This window comes from Lepidochelys kempii, chromosome 3 (genome assembly GCF_965140285.1).
Source record: "Lepidochelys kempii isolate rLepKem1 chromosome 3, rLepKem1.hap1, whole genome shotgun sequence".
Classification (NCBI taxonomy): Eukaryota; Metazoa; Chordata; order Testudines; family Cheloniidae; genus Lepidochelys; species Lepidochelys kempii.
In genome coordinates this window covers 156,128,222-156,152,643 of record NC_136382.1, presented here as the reverse complement: position 1 = coordinate 156,152,643, position 24,422 = coordinate 156,128,222, and the positions used below count along the sequence as shown (strand labels likewise).

Here is a 24,422-nt window from a genome sequence, read left to right as displayed (position 1 = left end):
GTGGTGAGTTGTTCGAGCCTGCTAAACTCATACATGGCTGCTTCAAGCTGGTTTTTCATTTTTGGGGGCACAGCTCCAGTTTACGTAATTGTTTAATACTGTAGTTTAACTAGAATAGGACTTTCCCCAGGCAGGATCAGGGCTTACTTTCCACACAGCTCTTTTCGAAGGCAGGATAGGTTGTGCAGAGACAGGAGGAGCAGGGGTAAAGAAGGCAGAGCTGAAGCAAAAAGCAAATGGCCCAGGTCCAGCCATTTTTAGAGTGTGTCTATATTGCAATCAGAGGTGAGATTGCAGCTCGGGTAGGCATACCCATGTTAGCTTTAATCCACCTAGCACAGCTAAAAATACCAGTGAAGATGCATGGGTGTAGACCCTGGCACAGGCAAGCAATGTCTGTCTGATAGGATTCTGGGTGGGCGTGTACAGCCCATGCTAAAGCCTGTGCTACCACATCTTCACTGCTGGGTTGGTTTTTTTAGTGATTTATTTAGGAAGTTTTAACAAGTTTACAAATCCTTGTCAAGTCAAAATCAGAAACAATATAATCATTACAACAGTTAGCTTTTGTTTAGAGACATTATACAGGAATATAGTCCTCGTGCAGGATTGAGAGCCCTGGAGACTGAAGTCTCTTTATCCACAGAATAGGAGAGGCACAGAAAGCAGCAGTGTGAGCTTCCTGTAACCACTGCCCCAACCCTGATGTGCAGAGCAACTGCAAGAGTGAGACGGTAAATCAGATGGGCACTTATCCACCAGGAACTAGACTGAGACCCACCAGTCCATGTCACAGAAGATAACAACATCTGTCAGATGTAAGAACTGTTGGTGACTGAGCTGTAATTGTTGGCTACATAGCACAACTGCCGATAACATTGGTAGGAAATTAATTGATGCTTCAACACAGTATAAGGCCTTTTCCTTGGGAGTGTAAGGGAGTCACAAACATTTGAACAGTCCTTGTTTTATAGAAGCTTCTCAAATTCATAGCCTTCCACATCACATGCTTGTACATTGAATTACATATGCTGCCCCTTTCTCCGTACCTAAGACTGACAGTGCAGTACAAGCAGAGATCTGTTCCACTTTAACATATAACAGCTTATTCTACCCCTTCTCATTAAACCCAAGAATGGCTATGCTGGGTCAGACCAGTGGTGCATTTAAACCTGTATTCTGTCTTTTGACAGTGGCCAGTGACAGATGCTTCAGAGGGAATGAACAGAACAGGGCAATTACTGAATGATTCATCTTCTATCATCCAGTCTGAGTTTCTGGCAGTCAGAGGTTTAGCGACACCCAGAGCATGGGGTTGCGTCCCTGACCATGTTGGTTAATAGCCATTGATGGACCTATCCTCCATGAATTTATCTAATTCTTTTTGGAACCCACTTTCACTTTTGGTCTTCACAACATCCCCTGGCAACAAGTTCCAGAGGCTAACTGTGTTGTGTGAAGAAGTACTTATTTTTGCTTGTTAATAAACCTGCTGTCTATTAATTTCATTGGGTGACCCTGGCTCTTGTGTTATGTGAAGGGGTAAATAATACTTCCCTATTCACTTTGTCCACACCATTCATGATTTTATAAACCTCTATCATATCACCCTTTAGTCATATCTTTTCTAAGCTGAAAAGTCAGTCTTTTTAATCTCTCCTCGCATGGAAGTGATTCTATACCCCTAATCAGTTTTGTTGCCCTTTTCTGTACTTTTTTCCAATTCTAAAATATCTTTTGAGATAGGACAACCAGAACTGCATGCAGTATTCGAGGTGTGGGCCTACCATGGATTTATATGTGGCATTATGATATTTTATGTCTTATCTTTCCATTTCTTAATGGATGCTAACATACCGTTCGCTATTTTGACTGTGGCTGCACATTGAGTGGATGTTTTCAGAGAAATATCCACAATGAGATCTTTCTTGAGTGGTAATAGCTAATTTAGATCCCGTCATTTTACCTGTATAGTTGGGATTATTTTTTCCAGTGTGCATTACTTTGCATTTATCAGCATTGAATTTCATCTGCCATTTTCTTGTCTCATCACTCAGTTTTGTGAGATCCCTTTGTAACTCTTCACAGTCAGCTTCGGACATAACTATCTTGAATAATTTTGGGTAATCTGTAAACTTTGCCATCTTTTCCAGATCATTTATGAATATGTTGAACTGCATTATTCCCAGGACAGACCCCTTGGGAACACCATTATTTACTTCTCTCCTTTCTGAAAACTGACCATTTATTCCTACACTTCATTTCCTATCTTTTAACCAGTTACTAATCCATAAGAGGACCTTCCCTCTTGCTTTGCTTTGCTTTGCTTTGCTTGCTTTGCTTAGGAGACTTTCATGAGGGACCTTGTCAAAGGCTTTCTGAAAATCTAAGTACATCTAGGTAACCATTTTTTTTTAAAGCTCTTTGAGGTCCTTGTAAAAAATGTATGATACAAGTGTCTAGGTGTATCCCTTTACAGAAAGAAGCACCAGTATGTTTTGAGCTACTAGTATTTGAAGTTGGAAAATGGGTTGCACGTTTCACTCATAGAGAGCACAAACTGCAGACTTGTATTTCTTTAGGAGGTAGGAGACCTGGGCTTCAGATTTAGATTCCAAAGAAGATGCACAGAAATGGTATCTGAAGCTTCTTTTAAAAGGGCCACAGGAGGACAAGGTGGTGTGTGTTGTATACTGTATAATAATGAGAAATAAATTGATTTGTTAAACAGCCATGATAAGCATACTGTGTTTTTAGCCAGAACACCCAGATGAGGTAGCCAGCTCTCAAATGCCAAGAAGCTTAAGGTTAGACAGTTCTTGGGTAGAAATTCCCAACCCCGCACCAAAAAAACAAAAACAAAAAACCAACAACCAAATGCAAGTGCTACAAGAACTAACTCAGTAGGTTGTTTTTCCCCTCTGAGCTTGTACTAATAGGGGCACAATAGGTTATGGTCACTTCTAGTCCATTAAAGAACTCACTGCACGTTTGCAACAGTTGAGGTATTGATCTTGGTGTCCTGGCCAGATTTTCACTTTGGTAAATAAATGTCCTGCCAACATCCGTTCCCCTTGTAGTTGCAGAAGAAGTTATTCAGTCCTCTGAAAGCTGTTGTTTTACAGCATAGCAGTACATACAGCTGCTTCATTACAATACAGAATAATACTCCTTTGTTCTTATATACCTTATTTCATAGTAATGAAGGGCTGGAAGGGACCTGGAGATGTCATCAAGTCCAGCCCCCTGCACTGAAGCAGGACCAAGTGGTCTCAACTATCCCTGACAGGTATTTGTCCAGCCTGTTCTTAAAAGTCTCCAAGGATGGAGATTCCACAGCCTCCCTTGGAAACCTGTTCCAGAACTTAACTATCCTTATGGTTAGAAAGTTTTCCCTAATATCTAACCTAAATCTCCCTTGGTGCAGATTAAGCCCATTACTACTTGTTCTCCTTTCAGTGGAAATGGAGAACAATTGATCACGGTTCTCTTTATAATAGTTCTTAACATATTTGAAGGCGATTATCAGGTCACCTCTCAATCTTTTTTTCTGAAAATTAAACGTGCCCAGCATTTCTGAATTTTTGCTCATAAGATATTTAGAAAATCTGTCCTAACATTTTTTGCTCTCCTCTGGGCTCTTCCCAGTTTATTCACTTCTTTCCTGAAACGCTGTGCCCAGAATTGGACACAGTATTCCAACTGAGGCCTCAACATTGCCGAGTAGCATGGGACAGTTACCTCCTGTGTCTTATGTATGGCACTTCTGTTAAAACATGCCAGAATGATATTAGCCATTTTTGCAACTGCATCACATTGTTGACACGCAGTCAGTTTGTGATCCACTATAACCCCCAGGTCCTTTTCAGCAGTACTACCACCTAGCCTGTTTGTTCCTATTTTGTAGTTTTGCATTTGATTTTTCTTTCCTAAGTGAAGTACTTTGCACTTGTTTTTATTGACTTTCATCTTGTTGATTTCTGACCAATTCCCTAATTTGTCAAAGTTGTTTTGAATTCTGATCCTGTCCTCCACAGTGCTTGCAAACCCCCAACCCCCAGCTTGGTGTCATCTGCAAATTTTATAAGCATACTCTCCACTCCATTATCCAAGCCATTAATGAAAATAGTGAATTGCATTAGACCCAGGATTGTCCTATTCAAGACCCCACTAGGTATGCCCTACCAGTTTGACAACAAGCCATTGCACTGATAACTACTCTTTGAATATAGTTTTTCAACCAGTTGTGCAACCATTTTATAGTAATTCCATCTACAATATATTTCCCTAGGTGACTCATGAGAATGTCATGTGGGACTGTGCAAAAGCTTTACTTAAATCAAGATATCACATCTACTGCTTCCCAATCCACTAGGCCAGTAAGGAAATTAAGTTGGTTTGACATGATTTGTTCTTGACACATCTGTGCTGGCTATTCCTTATAACCCTATTATCCTCTACATTCTTACACATTCAGTGTTTAATAATTTAATCCAGTATTTTTCCACATATCAAAGTTAGGCTGACTGGTCTATAATTCCCTAGCCCTCTTCATTCCCCTTTTTAAAGATAGGTGATATGTTTGCTCTTTCCCAGTCCTCTGCAACCTCTCCCATGCTCCATGAGTTCTCACAGATAATTGCTAGCAGTTCTGAGATTGCTTCAGCTAGTTTCGTAAGTACCCAAGGCTGCATGTCACCAGGCCATACTGACTTGAATATGTGTAACTTATCTAAATATTCTTTAGCCTATTCTTCCCTATTTTTGCTTACGTTCATTCGCCCTTGTTGTTAATATTAATTGTGTTGAGTTTCTGGTCACCATTCATCTTTTTAGTGAGGACGGAAGCACAATAGGCATTGGCCACATCAGCCTTTTTTATTTGTCATCACTTATTAGCTCTCCTTCCCCTCTGAGTAGAGAACCTACAGTTTCCTTCATCTTTCTCTTCGTCCTAATGTATTTAACAAACCTCCTCTTCTTGCCTGTTATGTCCCTTGCTAGCTGTAACTCATTTTGTGCCTTAGCCTTTCTGATTTCATCTCTAGATCTCAAAGCACTTTACAAAGGAGGTCAGTATACCCTCATTTTACAGATGGTGAAACTGAAGCACAGAGATGGGAAATGACTTTCTTAAAGTCACAAAGCAAATTAGCAACAGATACAGGAATGGCACCCTGGTCTTCTGACTCCCAGTCCGTTGCCCCAGGCCCATCCATGCTATGTTCCTGCTTTGCAGCAATGAGTGAAGTGAATCCAATAGACAGCAGGCCAAGTTCTGCTCTCACCCACCTGTGTAAATCAGGATTATTTCCATGGAAGTTAATAGAATGTAACTGCAGGTGTAGTTCTGGATTTACTAGTAATATTTTGGAGGTACTCACTAGTATAAATGAGAGCAAAATTTGACCCACAGTCTGGCCTTCTCTTTGAGCCCTTCTGCTTGCAAGGTGTTATAACTGATACAGTAAAGTAAGGGTACTTAAAGCAGGCTAGAAGATTGAGATATGTTTCTTTAGAATAATTTGACATGCTTGCTGACTAGGATGTAGGGTATATGGTAACTAAAGTCTTAAACAAGGAATGTACGTTAATGCGCAACTCCAGTTCCACCATTACTATCAGTTCTACCTTGTGGTGGCCAAGTTGCCCACATCAGAACATACATTGTCTAGATGTCAGAAGGGGAATTATCATTAGGCTATAAAATCTTGCAGCTTAGCTCAGCACTAACTAAAAAGCTTTAGTTCATATAGGCTAAACACTGTTTAGCCTATATGAAATGAGCTGATGATTTTCACATCCCAGTAAATGGTGGTTCACATCACAGCTGGCCTCCTTGTTGGTACTCTCTGCTGTCGGGGGGAGGGAAGAGAGAGGCAAGGATTGATCAGGACAACAGATGCTAAATTATCTTCTAACTCCTAGAAGTATGATGCCTCCATGTCATAGGTTAGGCATACTGGCAGGATGGTGTAGAAGAAGCTCGCACTGTTTGCAACCCTTTGCTGTTCCTGAGCTTCAGAGAAAGCACCTCAATCTTCAGGGCTGTCAGGCTAGCAGGAAATTTTCACACAATTAAAAATCCATGACATGTATTGTTTGACATACCACGTTCTTCAGAAGTACAGCAACACAGACAGTAGGAATTCAACCGTTTTTCTAAAGTATCAGCTCTGCCGCCCCACATAAAAACACTGAAAATGCCTTGAGAACTGTACCTATCTAGTACTTAACACGGACTGTTGGGCATAAGGACAAATGAGAAGCTGCTCTAACATAATGAACACACTATGGTGACCAAGACTGAGAAGGTAAGAAAGGGCAGAACTGCTAATCCTCTGTCATGATGATATGCACTGCTGGGAACGTTCTTGTATTTGCAGAGGGGTGGAGTGGGTAATCCATTAAGTCTTCTGCATCTCTAACTTTCATGATTCTGTGGCCATGTGGTTGGGATCCCAGCAGACACTGCAGTAGGGATATGGAAAAGAGGGTACTCTGGAAAAGAGGGTGCAGCAATCTTAATTGACTAATTTTACTTCTCTCTAGGATCTCCTTCTGGCTCCAAAATGGCCCTACAGGGTTCCTTCAACTGCTGGAATGGAACAGTAATCAAACTGGGACAGGCATGTGATTTCATCAGGGACTGCGCAGAGGGAGAGGACGAGGGAGATATGTGCAGTGAGTAAATTCTGACCCCCAGTTTACATCCTTTCACCTCCATTCTGGAAAATGGGAGCTAGATGTTGCTTCCCAAATCACAGGAGCTTTGAATGAACACATGAAGGCTAATAGGCAGAGAAACAACAGTCTTGTAGGACACATCTAGATGTCTACCTAGAATTGACTATCCGCATTCAAAGTAAAAACAACAAGGAGTACTTGTGGCACCTTAGAGACTAACAAATTTATTTGGGCAAGTGTCTCTTCACTGGCATGCACAAGGTCTCATGTAAAACCTGAGATGGATTCCTCAGGCACTCTCACTACTTTGGCAGTCCCAAAATCCTGATTAGAAATACAGGGTAATTCTGGTTTTTATACCAGTTGCCCACAGAATCATAAAGCTGCTCTCTGATAGCACCTGCCATCCAAGGATCTCAAAGTCTATCACAAAACTGGGGGTGGGAAATAGCTATACAGGCGTGAAAAGTGCATATTAACCCCACTTTATAACTGAGGAAGTGACCTGTCTGAGGTCACAGAGTGAGTCTGGGAAAGAACCTACGTTTCCTGACTCCTAGTCCTATGCTTTGACCACTAGTCAATCCTTCCTCCCCATTCCTGGGCAGTCTGTAGTCTAAGGCTATGTCTATGCTACAACCTAAGGGTGGGATTCCCCTGCTCCTGTCCACATACTCGCAGTGGCGCTCCTCGAGCGAACACAATAGAAATAGCAGTGTAGTCACGGTAGCACGGGTAGAGGCAGCAGAGGCATAGCTGAGCCATGCCAAGTGGAAACCAACTTGAAAACCAGCGGTTATGTACTCGGCACAGCTTAGCCATGCCTCCCTTGCTCCTACCTAGGCTGCTGTGTCTGTGCTGCTATTTATACTTGTGCTAGCTCAATGAGAGCCAGTGCAAGAATGTGTATGTGAGATGGGGAATCACACCCTTAGCTCACAGTATAGTCATAGCCTTTGATGACAATTTCTGCACTCCTGCATATTTCATCAATGGTTGTACTGTTCCAGAGACATCTATATAATGGGCTTTGCCATACATGGTCTTTTTTTTAGTTGTTACTGTAGTAAGACAAGTCCTAGATAAATATGTGACCTCATGCATTGTATCTACTTCACACTGACTCTTCTCAACCTTTTAAAGTGAATTCAGTGCTAATGAAAGGTGCTGGATTGACAGTCGTGGAGACTGAATTCTTCTGTTTCTCCACAAAACAGGTACATCAAGGACAGCAACCTGGGGAAGCTTCTCCTGTGCTGCCCTCTGTGTACCTCAATCCTGACTTGGTGGGACCAGCTCTAGGGCCAGGTTGAACTACAGACTTTTGCTGGCATAACTAGGTCAGTCAGGGTGTGATGAGGTGTGATCCCTGACCAATATAGCTGTGTTGGTCGAAGTCTCTAGTGTAGTTGCAGATATAGTGATGAAACTGCACGTTTGCCAGTATAGCTCACTTCTCTTCTGGAGAACTAGACTAAGTTATGCCGGCAAAAGTGAAACTTTGCCCATATAAACTCTGTCCACACTTGGCATGCTTTGCCGGTATAGTATACTGGTATTCCTACACTGGCAAAGTGATCCTACTGTATATCTAGCCTAGGAGTAACATGGGAGACCATGGAGAATTCCACCCTCTTTACTGCTAGCAAGCGTGCCAGTCAAATCAATGGTATCATAAGTTTTATGCAATGGATAACTGGCATCTGAACTAGGATCACCAACATAGCTCTTATAGGCTACCAAACAGCTTTTAAATGGTTAACTTTTGACATGACCACTAGAGTTTTTACCATGTGAGGTGGAATTTGTTAGTGAGCGTACCAGCCTTGCACTAGTTCAGTTCAGGCTAGGGCCCTAAAAATAGCAGTGTATAGATATTATAGATCCAGCAGAGACCTGGGCTAGCCACCCGAGCTCTGACCTAGGGGGTCAGGTGGGCTTGAGAGCCTGAGCTGCCCTCCAAACTGCAACATCCACACAATTTTTAGCATGCTAGCTTGAGTCTGTCTTCCCGGGTTGGGAGGCTCACACCCAGCTGCACTGTTCACATACCCACTGGTTCACAGCAAACAGGTCTTCATGATAACATTGTATGTAGCATCACTGCTGACCTCAAGCAGATTTGAACTGGCAACCTAAATAAAGCTGTGTTTCACATTACCAGTCTCCTGAGCCATCCAGTCCCTTCTCTGAAACACTGCATTAAAATTAAAATGCACCTAAAAATTTCTCACTTACAGATCTCAAAAAATCCCCCTTTTGTCTAAAAACCTTCAAGTGTAGCTTTAAAAAAATGTAATGGGATTTTTATTGTATTTTAATATTTAATTAAAAACAATAAATGGTGCCTACTAGAATTCTTTTTACCATTGACTATATTTCACTTCATTTCTAGCAGGATGTTACATTACTTACCCAGCCCAATAAATGGATCATCTATGTATGTGTTTTATGTCTTGTATCTGCTGTGCATGAAATCCTGTCTGTACTGTTAGGAGCATTGTAGTATGGGAAGTAGAGCTGTACCGACTGTTATTCCGATCCAAGAACCATCCTTCTGGAATAGGACAGACCTATGGGAACATGGGAATTGGTCCTGCTTTGAGCAGGGGGTTGGACTAGATGACCTTCTGGGGTCCCTTCCAACCCTGATATTCTATGATTCTATGTTTATTGTTTCTCTGGCAAGGAGGATGCACCTCTGGCTAGCGACTCTGGCCAGCCACAGCATGCACACACTAACTGGCTAGGGGGTGGGTTGTGCCTCTAGCTGCCAGATCCCACACCATGGTGGGTCAGCGGGCCAAGCAGCCAATGCCCCTCTCCCAGTGACATGAAATGCATACACCATATATGGCTCATTTCACCCACCATTGAAATGTCGACATCTATAGTCAATGGGGTTATGCAGGCGGAGAATTTGGCCCACTATGACCAGCTGAAAATACCATGAGAGTAAAACATGAGCAGAATATAATTAACTACCTTAGACTTTAGCCAAGATGTCTGAGTTCCCATTTCCAGCTCTTGGGGAGGGAATAATAGACAATTTTGGGTTTGACCACAACAACATAACACAGGTATTCTCCTCTGAAAGACAGCATCCTCAATAATACTGTGACCCTTCATTCTAGGGTGTGAGAAGAGTGCCACCTCTAGAGTCACTTCCTCCAGTACCTAGGTTTCCATTGGTGTGATAGGCTGCCCGGCCTTCGGAAAAACCTAGTGGTTAGCGCAATTGACTTCCAGCTCTTTGCCCTCTCTAAAAGAGCACTAGATGTGCCTGTCCCTGACTGTAAGCTGGGAATCTTTGGCCTTTCACCTGTAGCTTGGCCTTGACCCCCAAAAGGGTTGTGGTATGGGGAATGATGCCTTCCCTCTCCACCAGGTCCCAGTCCAGGGCCAGGTGGGAACCAACACTGGAAGGGTCCTCCAAGCAGCGAGTCTGATTGCTGCTCTGGGCTACTGCCTACTTATATGACCCTTCAGTTTGGGGCATGGCCCCTGAAGTCCAGTCAGTCACTTAAAGAGTCAAAAGGACCAAGGATTTGCTGGTTCTCAAAGCGGGCAATGGTTGGAGAAGGTACTGCCTGTGGGCCTTACCCACTCTGTGGTTCTCTTCGAGACTCAGCCTGCTGTCTGGCTTCCTGAAGAAGGATTTCTCTCTCCTGCTACCTGTCCGCCCCCTGTGCCTGGGCTTCTCGGTGCCTTTTAACCCACTCCTCCAGTTAAAGCATGTTCAGGAGGCTACCTGAACCCCCTATTGCCTTTTAGCCCCTTCAGGCCAAATGTAGGCTTTGTATACCCCATCACAACTGGGTTCTCCAATCTAAGTACTGACTCACTGCTTAGCTCATGAGTACTAGCCCATTCAGTTCTATTATTAAATTCTCTGCTGTTGCAGAGCTGCCCTGACCATATGGGGCAATGCCTATTGTTGGCATAAGGTTCTTTTGCAGAACAAAAAACGATCAAACATTTTACACATCAATTACATCGGTTTATCAGACCAACACACAAAGTACCAAATCTTTTTCATCATTAAGGTTGTCATTTAGTCCTGACAACTTAAACATTTTCATCAATGTTTTCAAGCATGGAAAAAAATGAATCATTGTTGTAGGTTGTTGGGGTTTTTGTTTTATGTTTTCCCTGGGCATTGCTGCCACATACACAAAAGAACTGTCAGAAAGGGTCAAGCCAAATTATTAACTGATGGTGTCTCTCTTTATGAAGTTCAAGGTCTTGTGATTTTCTACCGTTTCTTTTGGTTTTGAAGATACTCATTTTGCCTTTTCTTGTTTTTCTTTTGTGTTTTGTTTTGCTCTTTGCTTTTTTCAAAATGAGCCCTAAAGCCTGCTGTCTGTTAACACCTCTTTACTTATTAATGGCCAAAGAAAATGTCATGGTGGTTCTTCTGCATACAGCCAACTAGTCTTTGTAGAGTAAGTAGAATTAGGGACCCCTGGAGAAAAGAAATGTTGGTGTTTGATTTTTAATCAAACAGTCTTTCGGGGAAAAGAGACCCACCCCACCCCCTCAAAGAATCAAAATGGAATCAGATGCCAAACCATGGTGGTTTGGGGTCATATGTATAGATGTAACAGATTGGCAACAGTGTGCTTGTAAAGGAATTTCCCCTACTGAATATGGGCAGGAAACTTGGTTTCTCCCCCAGTCATCCTGTGATCATGTTAGGATCACTTGAGCCAGAGGGATCCTACAAGACCAACTTCCTGTGATTATAGGGAACCTGGAGGCATCTAATCAAGCTGGTTTATGTCTTTTGTTCTCTCTATTTTGATAGTATTGTGGCGGGGGGGGGGGCTGAAGCTCTGCATTTGTGGTCATCACAGGGATCATGATGGGGGAGTGAAAGAAGTAGAACAAATTAAGATTTCAGGGAGTGGATCATCCTATGTCTTCTCTGACAAATTCATACACAAGGATTGGAAATTGCTGTAAAGGCAGCCACTGGCCCCCTGATGTAATACAGCCAGTTAGGTAATGTGGCTGCTATGATGCAAGACAGAGATGAAAGGCCAGATTCTCTTCTGGCATAAATTGGCACAACTTTGTTTTACGAAAGCAAAGAATTTACCCCCAGTAGTTTAGATCTGTACTTTTCTGGTGCAGGAGGTGTTGGGGTTTTGGTTCAAGAGCATCCTTCATCTCAGAGTGCTGTCTATGCGTGGTTCCACGGGTGAGGGAATAGCAAATCAAAGGCTGAAGATTCTCTGATGCCAGATGAGCTAACCCAGTTACGTGTGCTATGGATTATGATGTATGGACTGCAGTTACACACCTGAAAACCCTGGGGTGGGGGAAACAACTCCCAAGGGTAACATCACCCCTGTGACTGATCAAAACTCTCCCCCATTCACAATGTAGCCCTCATACCTGAAGAGGGAGTCACTCTGAAGTTTGAAAAGCAGCTGTTCTAGGAGAAGCAGGAGAGGAGTTGGAGATAAGGGAAAGACATTCTTTTAAATTAACATTCCTGTGTTGCTAAATAAAAGAATAGGGAAAGTTTGTTATAGGGCTCAAGTCCCATTTCAGGCTCTGGTGACTCAAACTCCACTCTGTGTGTGGGTGGAGGAATGTGCATTTATGTCTGTGGGGGAATGAGTGTTCCTAGCATCAGGACTAGAAATGTGTATTTCAGGTTTCAGTCAGAGTGACCAAATGACTGCAAAGCATAGGTAATTCTACTGGGCCCCATATGCTATCCAACTGAAATTCTGTGAGGAAAACCAGCTGATTTATCTGTGCATTGGTGATGGATATGACTCAACAGAAGCTACCCAGAGAAGAAATGGTGAGTTGGCATGTTGCCATGCAATGCTCTCTGTAAAAGTGCCCTGCCTTCTCCTGTCTTGCATAAACCTTTGCTAAGTTACAAACCTTTCTCCCCCTCTTTACATTGAAAGGGTTGCATCTGACAGAATTCCGATCTCCACCAAAAAAGCCATTTGGCATTACAAGAAAATCTTTTTTTTCTTTATTGTGGTGAAATGGATAGTCCCTTTTTGCACTTCATTTCTGATGGAACTTGGCAGACCAAGTAGTAACGGGGAAAAAATATGTAGGCGACAGTGTTAAAGATCTATTGGATGCTTTAAGTGTTATCACATTTAGAGGCTTCTTTGACCCAGATCTGAAACTTCCTTCCATAGCCAGTAAAGATTCATAAATTTTATTGAGGGCCAGAAGGGACAATAATGATCATCTAGTCTGACCTTGTGCATAGCACGTGATATAAGATTTCACCAGTAATTCCTGTATGGGTGGAGTGGGCTAGTCAGCTATAGAGGAGGGCCTGGAAAATATGCCCTTCCCTACAGTGTGGCTGACGATCTGGAGTTCCAGCTTCAGGAAAAGTTTGCAGCTATCCGCAACCACGATTGTGTCAGAATCCATGAGGGAATTAACAGGATGCTCTGTTAGCTTCCACATGCCTAGCTTGTTATTGCTGCATGCAAACACTCCAAACTCTATAGCTTGCCTCCTCTTCACACCCAGCACAGTTCTGGACAAAAACAGACACCCCACTCACACTTGGGAGAAGTGATTTTGTGACCTGCAGACTTCATGGACTACCTCTAACTGAAATGGACTAGATTAGGAAGTAGAAAACGGTTTCCCAAATGCACACACTGAATTCACTGTTTCCAGGCTGCTCCACAGACTGTGGACTGATTACAAAGCTGCCAATTTCAAGCCCTTACTACTGCAAGGAAAACATGAATGACCCTAGCAAACATCTGTGACTCTGCAGTGAAAATACTCTTTAACGCTGTTTTTTAATGTTTCAAATTCCCAGGTGCCATTTTGAACTCTATATGGTAGAGGGGAGGTGGGGGAAGAGGGTGCTAAGGTGGTGTGATATAATCCACCTTTAGCAGATACATGCTGGTAGCCAGGGCTTCTCATAACTATTGCAGTGCTTCTTAGAGCAGAAATCTCTCACATTACTGTAGTAATAAACTATATTGGAGTCAGAAAGTTACCGGGCTCTGAAGCAGCTTCTGTCTCCACTGGGTTTGCTGCAGGCTCACTAGCAGAGTGTTCTTCAGGATGAGATGCGTCAAACAGCTCTTCCAAGTAGGGACCTAGAATTTACTATTGGTCCTGATCCACAGCCTACTCTGGGACTGGTTTCATAAACAGAGTCACTTCATATTCCTCACTGGAGCCTGCTGCTGGCTCCCATCAGTCTCCTGCCTGGATTCAGGGGCTAGCCCAGCACCATCCAGACTGACTAGGTCGTCATGAATGGTTGGGTGCAGTGCCTAGGACCTGGTCAACTCCTCATAAAATGGGCATGATGATCGCGAATTGCCCGAGGTGCGGTTCTTGTCCCTGGTTGTCTGGTACTCGCTTTTCAGCTTCTTAATACACTCCCTGCACTGATCACCAGTCTGGAAAAACTGCCAGCTTCTTAGCTATCTGCTGGTACACATGATCATTCCTGGTGCTTTTGCTGAAGGCCACAGTTTTATTGGCCTTGCACCAGAGATTCACCAAAATCTGGCTGTGTGCCCAAGACCATGAAGCAGCACGCTTTGTAAAAGGCTTGTTCAGTCTGGTCTCCACTGCAAACCCAGGAGGTTCTCCAGTGGTGTGCTTGCAGCTCGCTGATCAGAAGACAGTGGATTAATGCTGACTCACTGAGTTGCTGCTGTACGCCAAGGGACATAGGTGGTGCATGAACCCCCCCTGTGGGGAGGCTAGCCCCTGGCCTTGCCCTCCTCTCCCCACTCATAGCCAGAAGAGCCCCACCCCTGCTGCCCCGAGTTCCAGGCCATCCCGCCCGGGCTGGCTAGTCAGAGCACTGGGCAGCCCCGGGCCAGCCAGATGGCCCACTCTCGCCCCAACCCTCTTCGGGGGAGAATCTTAGCAAAGATGGGAAGAGGAGCAGTCTGGGCTAGGGCTACAGGGAAAGAGCAAGATGCAGGAGGCGGACTCAGGGTGGTGCATAGGCGGGGCCACACCTTGCTGTTTGGGAAGACTTGGCCTCCCCTGGCCTACGATACCCCCCACCCATGCCAAGGGCGGTGGCTTCTGTTTTCAGTTGTCAAGTGGAGATTGTTGGGATAGAGAGAACTAAGGAAGTCAGTCCATGAAATTGTGGGATACTTCTGGTGGACTCCCGGGACATGAGTCAAGTGGGGTGTGTCTACACTGTAAAGCAATAGGGCTTGAACCCTGGGTTCTGGCTTGACTCGTGCTTGAACCCTGCACGTCCTGAGACACTGGGACCAAGCCCTGAGTTAGCACAATTTCAGTGTAGAAACAAGGGGGGCTAGGTTTGAGCCCGAGGTTAAGCTCAAGTTTACGTTGTGATGTAGACATACCCACTGTCGTTTGAACCTTTTGAGGTTTGCCTGTCTCTAATGCTATCAAATACAGTAGGTTTCACCAACCCTCATAAAACTCCTGTTCTCCTTAATCAAGCAGAACTCTCATTGAAGACAATGTGAGTTATGCCTAGCTAAGGACTTCAGAAACATGCAATGTGTATGTGGATATTACCTTTTCAATCCAGGTTTTTTTTTCCCTCTGCGCAGTGCATATAGCCCTCACTAATCTGTGTAATGCTAACGAGAGCCTGCTGTGTGTAAATCCCAAGAATCAGGGTAACGTGTTTAGAATGGCTCTATCCTGAAAGCTTTCCTTGGAATGGCAATAAATGGGTGCCATCGCTTTTCTACATATACCAAGCATTAAACAATATTAGTTGAGAATGCAGCACATCTAGAGTGCAGGACATTCAGCAATTCATAATGACATATTTGAGGAGGAGGACAGTTATGCACTGTGGTAGTAATAGCTTTTATTACACATCTCTATTGCTATTGTGCATCACGAGCTGAGCTACAGCTTTTTCTAGCCTCTAGGCAGGGTTTGTTGCTTAGATGTCTCCCCCGCTGCTTGGGCTTGTTTACAGTCTCCCAGACAGGAAAATGCATTCAATCAGACACCACACTGAGCTGTTACAATAGGAATTCAGGGCACACCTGGTTCTGTCATGTTATCTAGATCCCAGCCTGAGGCCGAGATGGTGAAATAATCAAGTGAAGCTTCTGTCCTCTTAGTTAGAGAGTGTAGGGAAGGCTGCACAAATCTGGAGACTTTAAAAGGCAAAACCAAAAATGTACTTTTAAAGGTTTGATTTATGGTAGATTGGATGGCTATGGGATAAGGAGATTTTCACTTCCACTGTAGGTCCCAAGTTCAAAGCTAGCCCGAGCAGTCCCTCTTGAAAGCCATGGACATGTGATGACTGTTGGTGGCCAACGTGGAATGAGTTGGTGATTCTCAGTCCAATTCCTACCTAGAAAATCAGATGTTCACATCACAGACACAATCATCACAGCATTGACTAACTGGCCTCCTGGAGAGAGACCAAAAACTGAATAGGCCATGGACTCTGAACTACCCTCTTAACATATCTATGTCAGCAGTGAGGCACTTTGGGAGAGCAGAGAAGTTTAAGGCCTAATCCTGTGAGGAGCTGTGTCCTGTGATCCTTATGGAGTGAATGGGTATTGATAGTGCTCAGCATCTTGATGATAGGCCTCTTGTACAGTTTCTGACAAGATGATACTTCTTGTATAAACAGAAAACTTCGGGGGTGGATTGAGGAAATGATCTTTTAAACTACTCCTGCAAATGAAGAAGTGGGAGAAGGAAGCATTTTATTAAATCTTGTGGAACTCAGATACTGCAGTGATGAGGGCCATAGATACTTTAAATAAATATACATGAGAAGATAGGTAGTTTTGGTTTCAGGGCTGTCAGTCACCACTGCATTCACTTTTGGTTTTTTCAATTGCCCTTCACAGCTCCCCAGTCGCTAGCAGGATTATGTGAGCTATATTGAAATCACATTTTCAAACAACATAATGGAGAATCCATCCTTCCTTCACTTTCTGGCCAAGATACATGTTCAGGATCCTGTGTTTCTCCTGCAAGAGTTAATGGCACTGCCAGTGACCTTTACCAAATCACTTCCCTCTGACTCCTTGCTCCGCATTCAGTGTCTGTGGGTGTGTCTTCCTAGCACAATTGGCTGGAGTTGTAACTCGAGTATTACCCCTAATTCGTCTCCACACACAAAAATCACAAGTTGTAATTTCAGACCTAATGGTCCCAGTGGGAGCAGTAAAGGAACAACCCAAGACACAGGTCCCAGATCTCAAAGCTATGCAATGATAATGGATGATAAAATGAACTTATTGGCTACGCAAAGTGGTGCTTTAAGATTGAGCTAGCTGGCCTATCCAGGGGCTGGGCTGAAGTAAAGAAGTGGAGGTGCAACAGCTTGAGTCACAGCAACTTGTCAGCAGCTAATTCAATCACTCAACTAATCCGGTCATTCTGTGCCGCTAATCAAACCACCCTGTGTAACCCCAGTGCTGTTTTGAAGTGTAGTTGCTATTCACTCTCACTCCTGCTAAAAGGGGTTATTACTCTGCTTTACTCACCTTTGTGTGTGTGTGTGTGTAGTCTAATATCTTGTCTACCCTGCAATTAGACACCCCGCGATGGCCGGTGCCAACTGACTCGGACTCACAAGGCATGGGCTAAGGGACTGTCTGTCCTCTCACCAGGAGTGCTTGTACCAATTATACTGTCAATGTGGGGTATTGTGGACTGCTCCTGAAAGCCAGTAACTGTTGACATAAGTAAGGCAGTGTCTACACTGACACTGCATTGACCTAACTACATCAACCTTGATTCTATGCCGCTCATGGAGGTAGAGGTATTAGGTCAGCGTACCGGGGAAGATACAGTGGCAGGTGCGAAATTTAAGTGTAGACACTACTACAGTTAGGTCAACGTAAGCTACCTTGCATCCATCTAACTCTGTAGCGTAGACCAGACCATAGAGACAGGAAGCCAGTGACTAATAAAACATTGGGACTTACAATGCAGAACTCTGTTAAAAAGCACAAGCCAGTAACAAAATGAAAGAGGGAGCTTCAAAACTGCAAATAGGGTTGCAAATAAAATGTTCACATTTCATCCCTAAGTGCATTCCAAAGTCGGGGAGGTATTACTATCCCCCTTTCACAGATGCGGAACCTGAGGCACAAAGAAGTGCAATGACTTGCTTGAGATCAGAGCAGAATAAGGGGTGGAGTTGAAACTAGAACCTGAGTGTCCAGACTCTCAGGGATTTGCCCCTCTCTTTCAGCCAACAGTCACACCTTGAAGTGTTGTCACCTTGTCACCCATGGCATGATGGGCAACAGCAAATGGCCACTTGGAGATGGGAAGAGTCAGCCTGCTCCAAAATAACCCTGGGAGAACATTCACTGCTTTCCTTCTGCTGTGCCCAGGAATCCACTCATCAGCTCTCCTGTGTTTTTTTGGATTCTCCCTCTTGCAGAAAAGCTCCCCCCTGGCTTTTACTGTTCTTTTGAAGAAGGGGATTGCGGCTGGACCCAGGGCTCTCTCGCCTCTCTCACTCCTTCATGGCAGATCGGAAACCTGGAGTACAGCCACTTCCCTTCACTAGAAGGTATGAGGGTGTACCAGGAGATTCAGGGAATGAATGGCAGGTAACAAAGAGGGTGGAGATATGCTAAAGACAGAGAGGGAGGGTTTTTTCGGTGCAGAACACAGGATTTGCACTTGTCTTGTTTTCATAAGTCCTTTATATTCAGCTTTCAGTGAAACAAAACCTATCTTTCCACCTTAAACACTGAGCATGAGACCACTGGAGCTGTCATTGTCCTGTCTGTCTTGTCACTAGAGATTGGTGTCCCAAGCTTCTGTACTTTACTTCAGATAAGTCCTTATTCCTTTTTATCCTCTTCACATCCTCCTGCCTCCACCCTGCCAAGCCAGCCAGATCCTTCACCCTTCCACAATTCCTTATTTACTTTCTCTTAATCCTGCCTCTGCTTCCTTCCTCCCCACCATCCCTTTCTTTCCTTTTCATCCCGTGTCCTCTTTGCCCCATCATCTCTCAATCCCCCCCCCAATACACACACACACAAACACTCCCCTCCACTCCCCCTACAATTTCAACATTGCTCTCATAAACCCACAGTATTCAGTGGTTTATATCCTGGGCATTGAACTATGACCAGGCTGAAATGTGGCATACGAACTACCTGCCTCCATGAACATTTTCCCTCATACAATAGTATAAATCAGAGGAGACATTTATTGCTTAGATGCAGAGCCACTAAAGGAAAACAGTAATAAGACAGAGTAGTGTCTGCCGTACACACTATCCCAAAAACGCTGTTCAGAGTTGAATAATACACCGACAAAGTGAAATGTTAAGGGCCAGCTCTTTTGCTGGGGTAGAGTCATTGACTGCAGTGGTGCTATGCCAGTTCATTACCAGTGGATGACCTGCCCCACAATATTGCAGAGAACAAAGAAATTAAGAGGCATGGCTAAGTAAGATAACTGAGAGCTAGAGAGGGCACCCTGGGGAGCGAACAGTAAAGTGTTGCTGCTTCATGATTTCTCTATTCTGCAATGGTGAAATTCAACCCAAGCCACATAACTAGGTTTCTTTGTAGGGGAAGCATATAGGAGTTGGGAGGGTGAGGACAGAACTGGAATCCTCTCCACACCATGTAGGCAGGGTTCAGTGCAGCCTAATCTCTCGTCTTTCACAAGTACTCCTGTCCCAAGGCAGGGGGAGCAAAGCTTATGTGGAAGCTTGCAGCCGCTGCATTGTCCGCATTTTTGACCCACTGATCGTTCCCACAGACTCAGCCCTCTCTGGCTCTGTGTAGAGAGAGAGCAAAGAATTTCCCTTTGCGTTTTCCTCCACTCCCTATGCCCTCTGCAAGAAAGTATCTGTGTTTCCAGTTCCTCCTGCAGTCCTTGTTACGATGAGTGACCTTTAGCCTAAAGGAACAGACAGGACTCCAACTGCATTGCTATTAATCTGGTATATTTCACCAACATGAAGATTCACTTAAAATTAATTTTTTTAACATGCATTTTGTTGTGGATCCAGCAAAGAAAATGAATCCCAAATTACGCAGAAAAATAATGTGTGTGAAGAAGATAGCCAGATCACTTAAATATGTTTCCCGAATAGGGCCCCAGAGTATGGGAAGCTGTATTGACTGCATCCAAACTAAATTGAAAAATGCCTTTTGTCATATGTTATCCCCCTGAAACAGGGACCAGTTAACACAATTGGAACCAGACTAGATAAGGTTCTTAGAGGAATGTTCTGATGGGCCTTTTACAAACCTTGCATCCAGAAGTTAGTGGCAACAGCATGTCTGCTCTTCTCTTTTGTTTTTTATCTAGGTTGTGCATTCTTGCTAAACACCAGTGAGGTCCCAGTGGCAGAAACAACCATCATGACCAGCGCTGTGTTTCCAGCTCCAATTAGGAATTCTCCTTGTGAGGCAAGTCCTAAAATCTCTTCTTTCTCCCACAATGTTTTCCAAACTTTGTTTTCAAACACCACTACTGGCAGATCATCCAAATCTCCCATTTGGAGGCTCAGATTGGCGCACAGACATGCAAATGCCCATTTTGTGGATCTGTGTGCACCGTTGAGATCTGGATGCTCTCTTAAAGCACCCACAAACTGGACTCTATGAAAAATGAAGCCTGACTAGCTTACATTGTGGATGTAACCCAGTATAATGTATTTACACTAATGCATTGATCAGCCAGTGTTTTGTTAATACAGAGATGAAGGGCTATATTGTGGCTTAAGCAGCCAAAGTAACAACGAGAAGGGGGATCGAGAGGTGCACTGTGCCAGCAACACCACCCAAAGACATTCTGTCTTCAGAAATCAGAGGCAGCTGTAGTGATGCATATGCATTAGGAGTGTGTTCAAGACTGGCTCCTAATCTATTCAGAAGGTGCAGAATGCACTTTCCTAATCGCCATCCAGTATTCAGGCAACCGGGGCTTTATCGTGCCCCACCGCAATCCCACTACTCCTTGCTTAGGCCCTGTTCTTGCAAGTGCTAAGTTAACAGAAGCTGAGGTTGCTCTGCACTTCAGAGCTGAGCCCTCACTCGGGTGAAAGTGGCATTAATGTCGGTGGGAGACTTTCCTGAGCCAGGAGTGAGTGAGAACTGCAGGATTTGGTCACACAGAGTAACTAGCATTGCTGAGTAAATCGTGTATAACCTCAAATTGTGGTTTAGATAATGATACGTCCAAGGGATGCGTGTAGATTGGAGACATCACATGTCCAGTGGTCTGCACTCATATAGTGCATGATAGTAGCAGTGATGTTTATTTATTGTTCTACATTTTTAACAGTAGTTAGTGATTTAGGGTGCCTTGCACAACGAGACACCACAAAAGGTTCTGATTTTCCAAGGGTTTGACACTCTACTTTTGGAAAATCAGACTCCTTTAAAGTATCTCAGGCCGGTCACCCAAAAATCTGGGACACCCAAAATCATTTGTCATGTTTGAAAATATAGATCATTCTGTATTTGTTAAGCACTAATAATGTACTAAGTATTGTGTAAGACATGAAACAAAGACTGTGTGTGCTCCAGTCCCTATACAGGAAGAAAGAAGACGGGATGTTCTGGGACACCCAGAGGAAGGGGTTTTCTTTGATTTAATGTTTGATTTGGTTCACTTCTTGAAGGCATCTTACTTCATGCAGAGAAATGAACGCTAGTTCGTTCCCTGCATGCTCTTGCACTCTTGCTTTTGTAGGAGACTCCTTCTGCCTTTTCTTCCCCCATTCCAAAGGCATGTACGGGATCTGAATATTTAAAGGCCTCCTTTTGTCATAAACCAGCAAGAGTGAATATTTTTCATAACCTGCCTGCTGCAGGAAGCTGGGGGAAATCATTTCCCCATATATATAATTTTTTTTCTTGAGCCTACGATAGTGCAAATAATTAAACTTGCTGCTGAGGGGAAGCTACCATCTATTGTATCTGCTCACATGCTGTCCCACCTCCATTACTCCCCTTGGCACTTACAAGGCATCCGGACACATGCAGCATTGCAGCTGTTGGTAATAAAGAGTGAAGGAGTTTGACGAGGGGTTTTGTCTCTTGCCTTTTTAAATCGTGTAAAAGCCTCTGTTCTCAACACGTCCCTGGGAGCTTCAAATTCTATTTTACTGGAACAATCTTTCTGCGATCAGAATAATTTAGTGCCACTTCTCAGCCTAACATAAGGAGAGGAAGGAGACGTTCCCTCCTATTTATCCCGCCAATAGGTGCAAATGATCTTTCTCATAATGGAGTTTTAGTCAGAAAAGTGGCTGTGAAATAACATAATGCATTTCCTATTTTTTCCCTCTCAGTCACTTCCCAATGGGGCTGGCTCAAGTTCAGGCATTAGATATAATTGTTCTACGGGTCAGTGCTGACAGCTCAACCTGGCATGCCTCAACCAGGTTGGGTTCTTTCGCAACCAGAATTTCTCTGACAAATTTATTCATGATACATGAGGGACAATAGATCCCAGAAAACTCCCATAGAGTCCTGCTTGCTCCCATAGGTGGAGCTCTTGCTCACTGTCCCATTGTCAGTGCAGCTCACATTCCAGAGTCCTGCTTGCTCTCCCTTTGCTGTGCTCACTGCGTCATCCTGTGCAGTACGAAAAATGTATTCCAGTCCCATAAAGAGATCTGACTTTCTCTTACAGGAAGCTGAGGCTGAGTAAGTGGGGCCAGTCTCTTCAGATAAGCACCCACTAATTTAGTTGTTCATTTGATTTTGAGCTAAACCTTTTGAAGTAGCAAAATTGTGCTGTGGGACAGTGAGAACAGATTCCTGCATGTCTGTAATGTAGTGAGAACCCTTTTCTGAGGCTGTTTTGGTACCTTCCCTGGAGGTGGAAGCTGGAAGCCAATTTTAGGTGCCAGAGTTAACCAAACTTGTTTTAGAAAGTCTCAACTTTCCTCTTACACCCAAATGTGGACTGTCCAGAGAAGAACTGTGGCACATTGGTGAAGAAGTTTGTGCTGATTTTATCCATCCTCCCTGGCTACAAAGAAGGCTCCATCCTCCAATGCCATTGATCCAGCTTCTTTCACCAGCACTAAATTCATTTTCAGCCTGTTTCTTTGATATGTAAATAAATAATGGGAGCTCCTATTGAATTTCCCAGAGCAGCTGTATTGGAAGCACCAATCGTGCATTTTTCTCTTTTTCCCTTGCTCCTGGAGTTTTAAATAAGTCAGGACACGTGTTAATAACATTGACTCTGAACACTTGAGTGTGAAAAATGCTACAGGGAGATGTCTCCAGCACTTCTGGCTTTCCTTTAACATGTTTCATTTTGCAGAACATTGCCCAAGTCCTTTCTAATCTTGAGGGTGTTATTTTTAAATACCTGGAAGTGGTGAATACACGCTTCATTTTCCTTCTTTTGTTGCTTCCATCGCTGCCTGTTCCCTGTTTCATCAGGTGATCTCCAGTATCTCTGGGATTTCCGAAGGACAAGATGGGTGCCCTGTGATCTGGTAGAGGAATTGTTCCCCCTGTTCATTTTGGTTTTCAGTGGAATGAGGCCCCTTTCTCTCTCCCAAGGACAAATGCAACTTGTGCTTTCATTTTTGCCATTATGAAACCAGAGCATGGAGATGAAATGATGAAAGTTGAGGAGTATTTTAAACAATGATGATGATCGAGATAAAATGAAGGGGGGGGACCCACTCAACCCCACTAGAATTGAACAATCAAAGCAGGTGGATTATCATTTTGTCATTTCCATGAGCCTCTTTGCTTGCACATCCAATCTAAGACTGAAAGCAGAAGTGCCAACATGTTGCAAAAGAAACTACTCTCACGGAGTCACTGGCCTGACCAGAAGCATGATAGTCCAGGAATTTCATGATACTTGCATGATACTCACAAGAGGCCCAGCAGAATTTGTGCTGAGGTCCAAATAGTTATCTTTCTAAAGCTCATAGCTTGAAATGTGCTTCTTTCTATATGTTCCATTTCTAGTATGCAAAAAAGTGTTGTCATTGCCAATGCTAGCAATGTGATGCTTCACATTCACGCACAAAAATTGCTCAGATTTTATAGAGCTGTGTCTGCCACATGGGATTATACTCATCTATGGCTGTGTTAAATGTGTTCAGCCTGTAGCTTCAATTTTTGCTTCAGTAAGTCCACTCCACCCTGAGCATGATAAAATTTCTTCTGAGCTTCCTTAATACCTAGCTTCCAGTTAGTGAGCTAGTACATTCACATCTGAAGGCAACTTTCATGGTTCCCTGCCCACAAAAGAAGAGCCATGGCAACACAGAGTTGAAATGCAAGAATCGGCAGTTGATTTGTGCAGGATAGCTAACATTCAAGGATACCTGCACTAAACATTGTAGGCAGCGAAAAACCCTGCCAGCAACTGTCAAAGTCATGCTGCTTTTTCACAATATGTCAACCTCTAGCATGTATGTGCTGGTTGAGGTTAGAGGGGGTGGCATCCAATGGGATTAAACTCCTGCAGTTCCAAGGGGAGGCATGGGTAGATTCCTTTCGGTCTGCCTTTGAGCTACTTTTGTTGCTAGCTATCATTGTATATCCCTCTTTTCTCCCATTCTTCAACAATCTTTGCTGATGCCAGGCCTTGCCTCCCTGATTGGTGGAGCCATAATGCTGATATTGAAGGTCATTGCAAGTTAGAATGGAAAAAGGGGCTGCAACACTCCAGATTGCCATTGAGCCATCTTCCCTTTAGAAGCCTGGTGCTGTGAGCATGTAGCATTGTCTCTCATGGTCTTCCAGAAGTTTGTCTGGGAA

The 24,422-nt window shown here is 43.8% G+C and overlaps 1 protein-coding gene across 1 annotated transcript in view; it reads left to right on the top strand.

Annotated features, from left to right (window-relative positions):
• ALK (ALK receptor tyrosine kinase) overlaps positions 1-24,422 on the top strand; it is a 538,912-nt gene that overhangs the window by 403,289 nt on the left and 111,201 nt on the right. Inside the window, exons 6-8 of the mRNA XM_073336696.2 lie at positions 6,553-6,684; positions 18,086-18,217; positions 19,984-20,084. Of these exons, the coding sequence (XP_073192797.1) occupies positions 6,553-6,684; positions 18,086-18,217; positions 19,984-20,084 (365 nt within the window). The remainder of the gene's footprint in view (positions 1-6,552; positions 6,685-18,085; positions 18,218-19,983; positions 20,085-24,422) is intronic.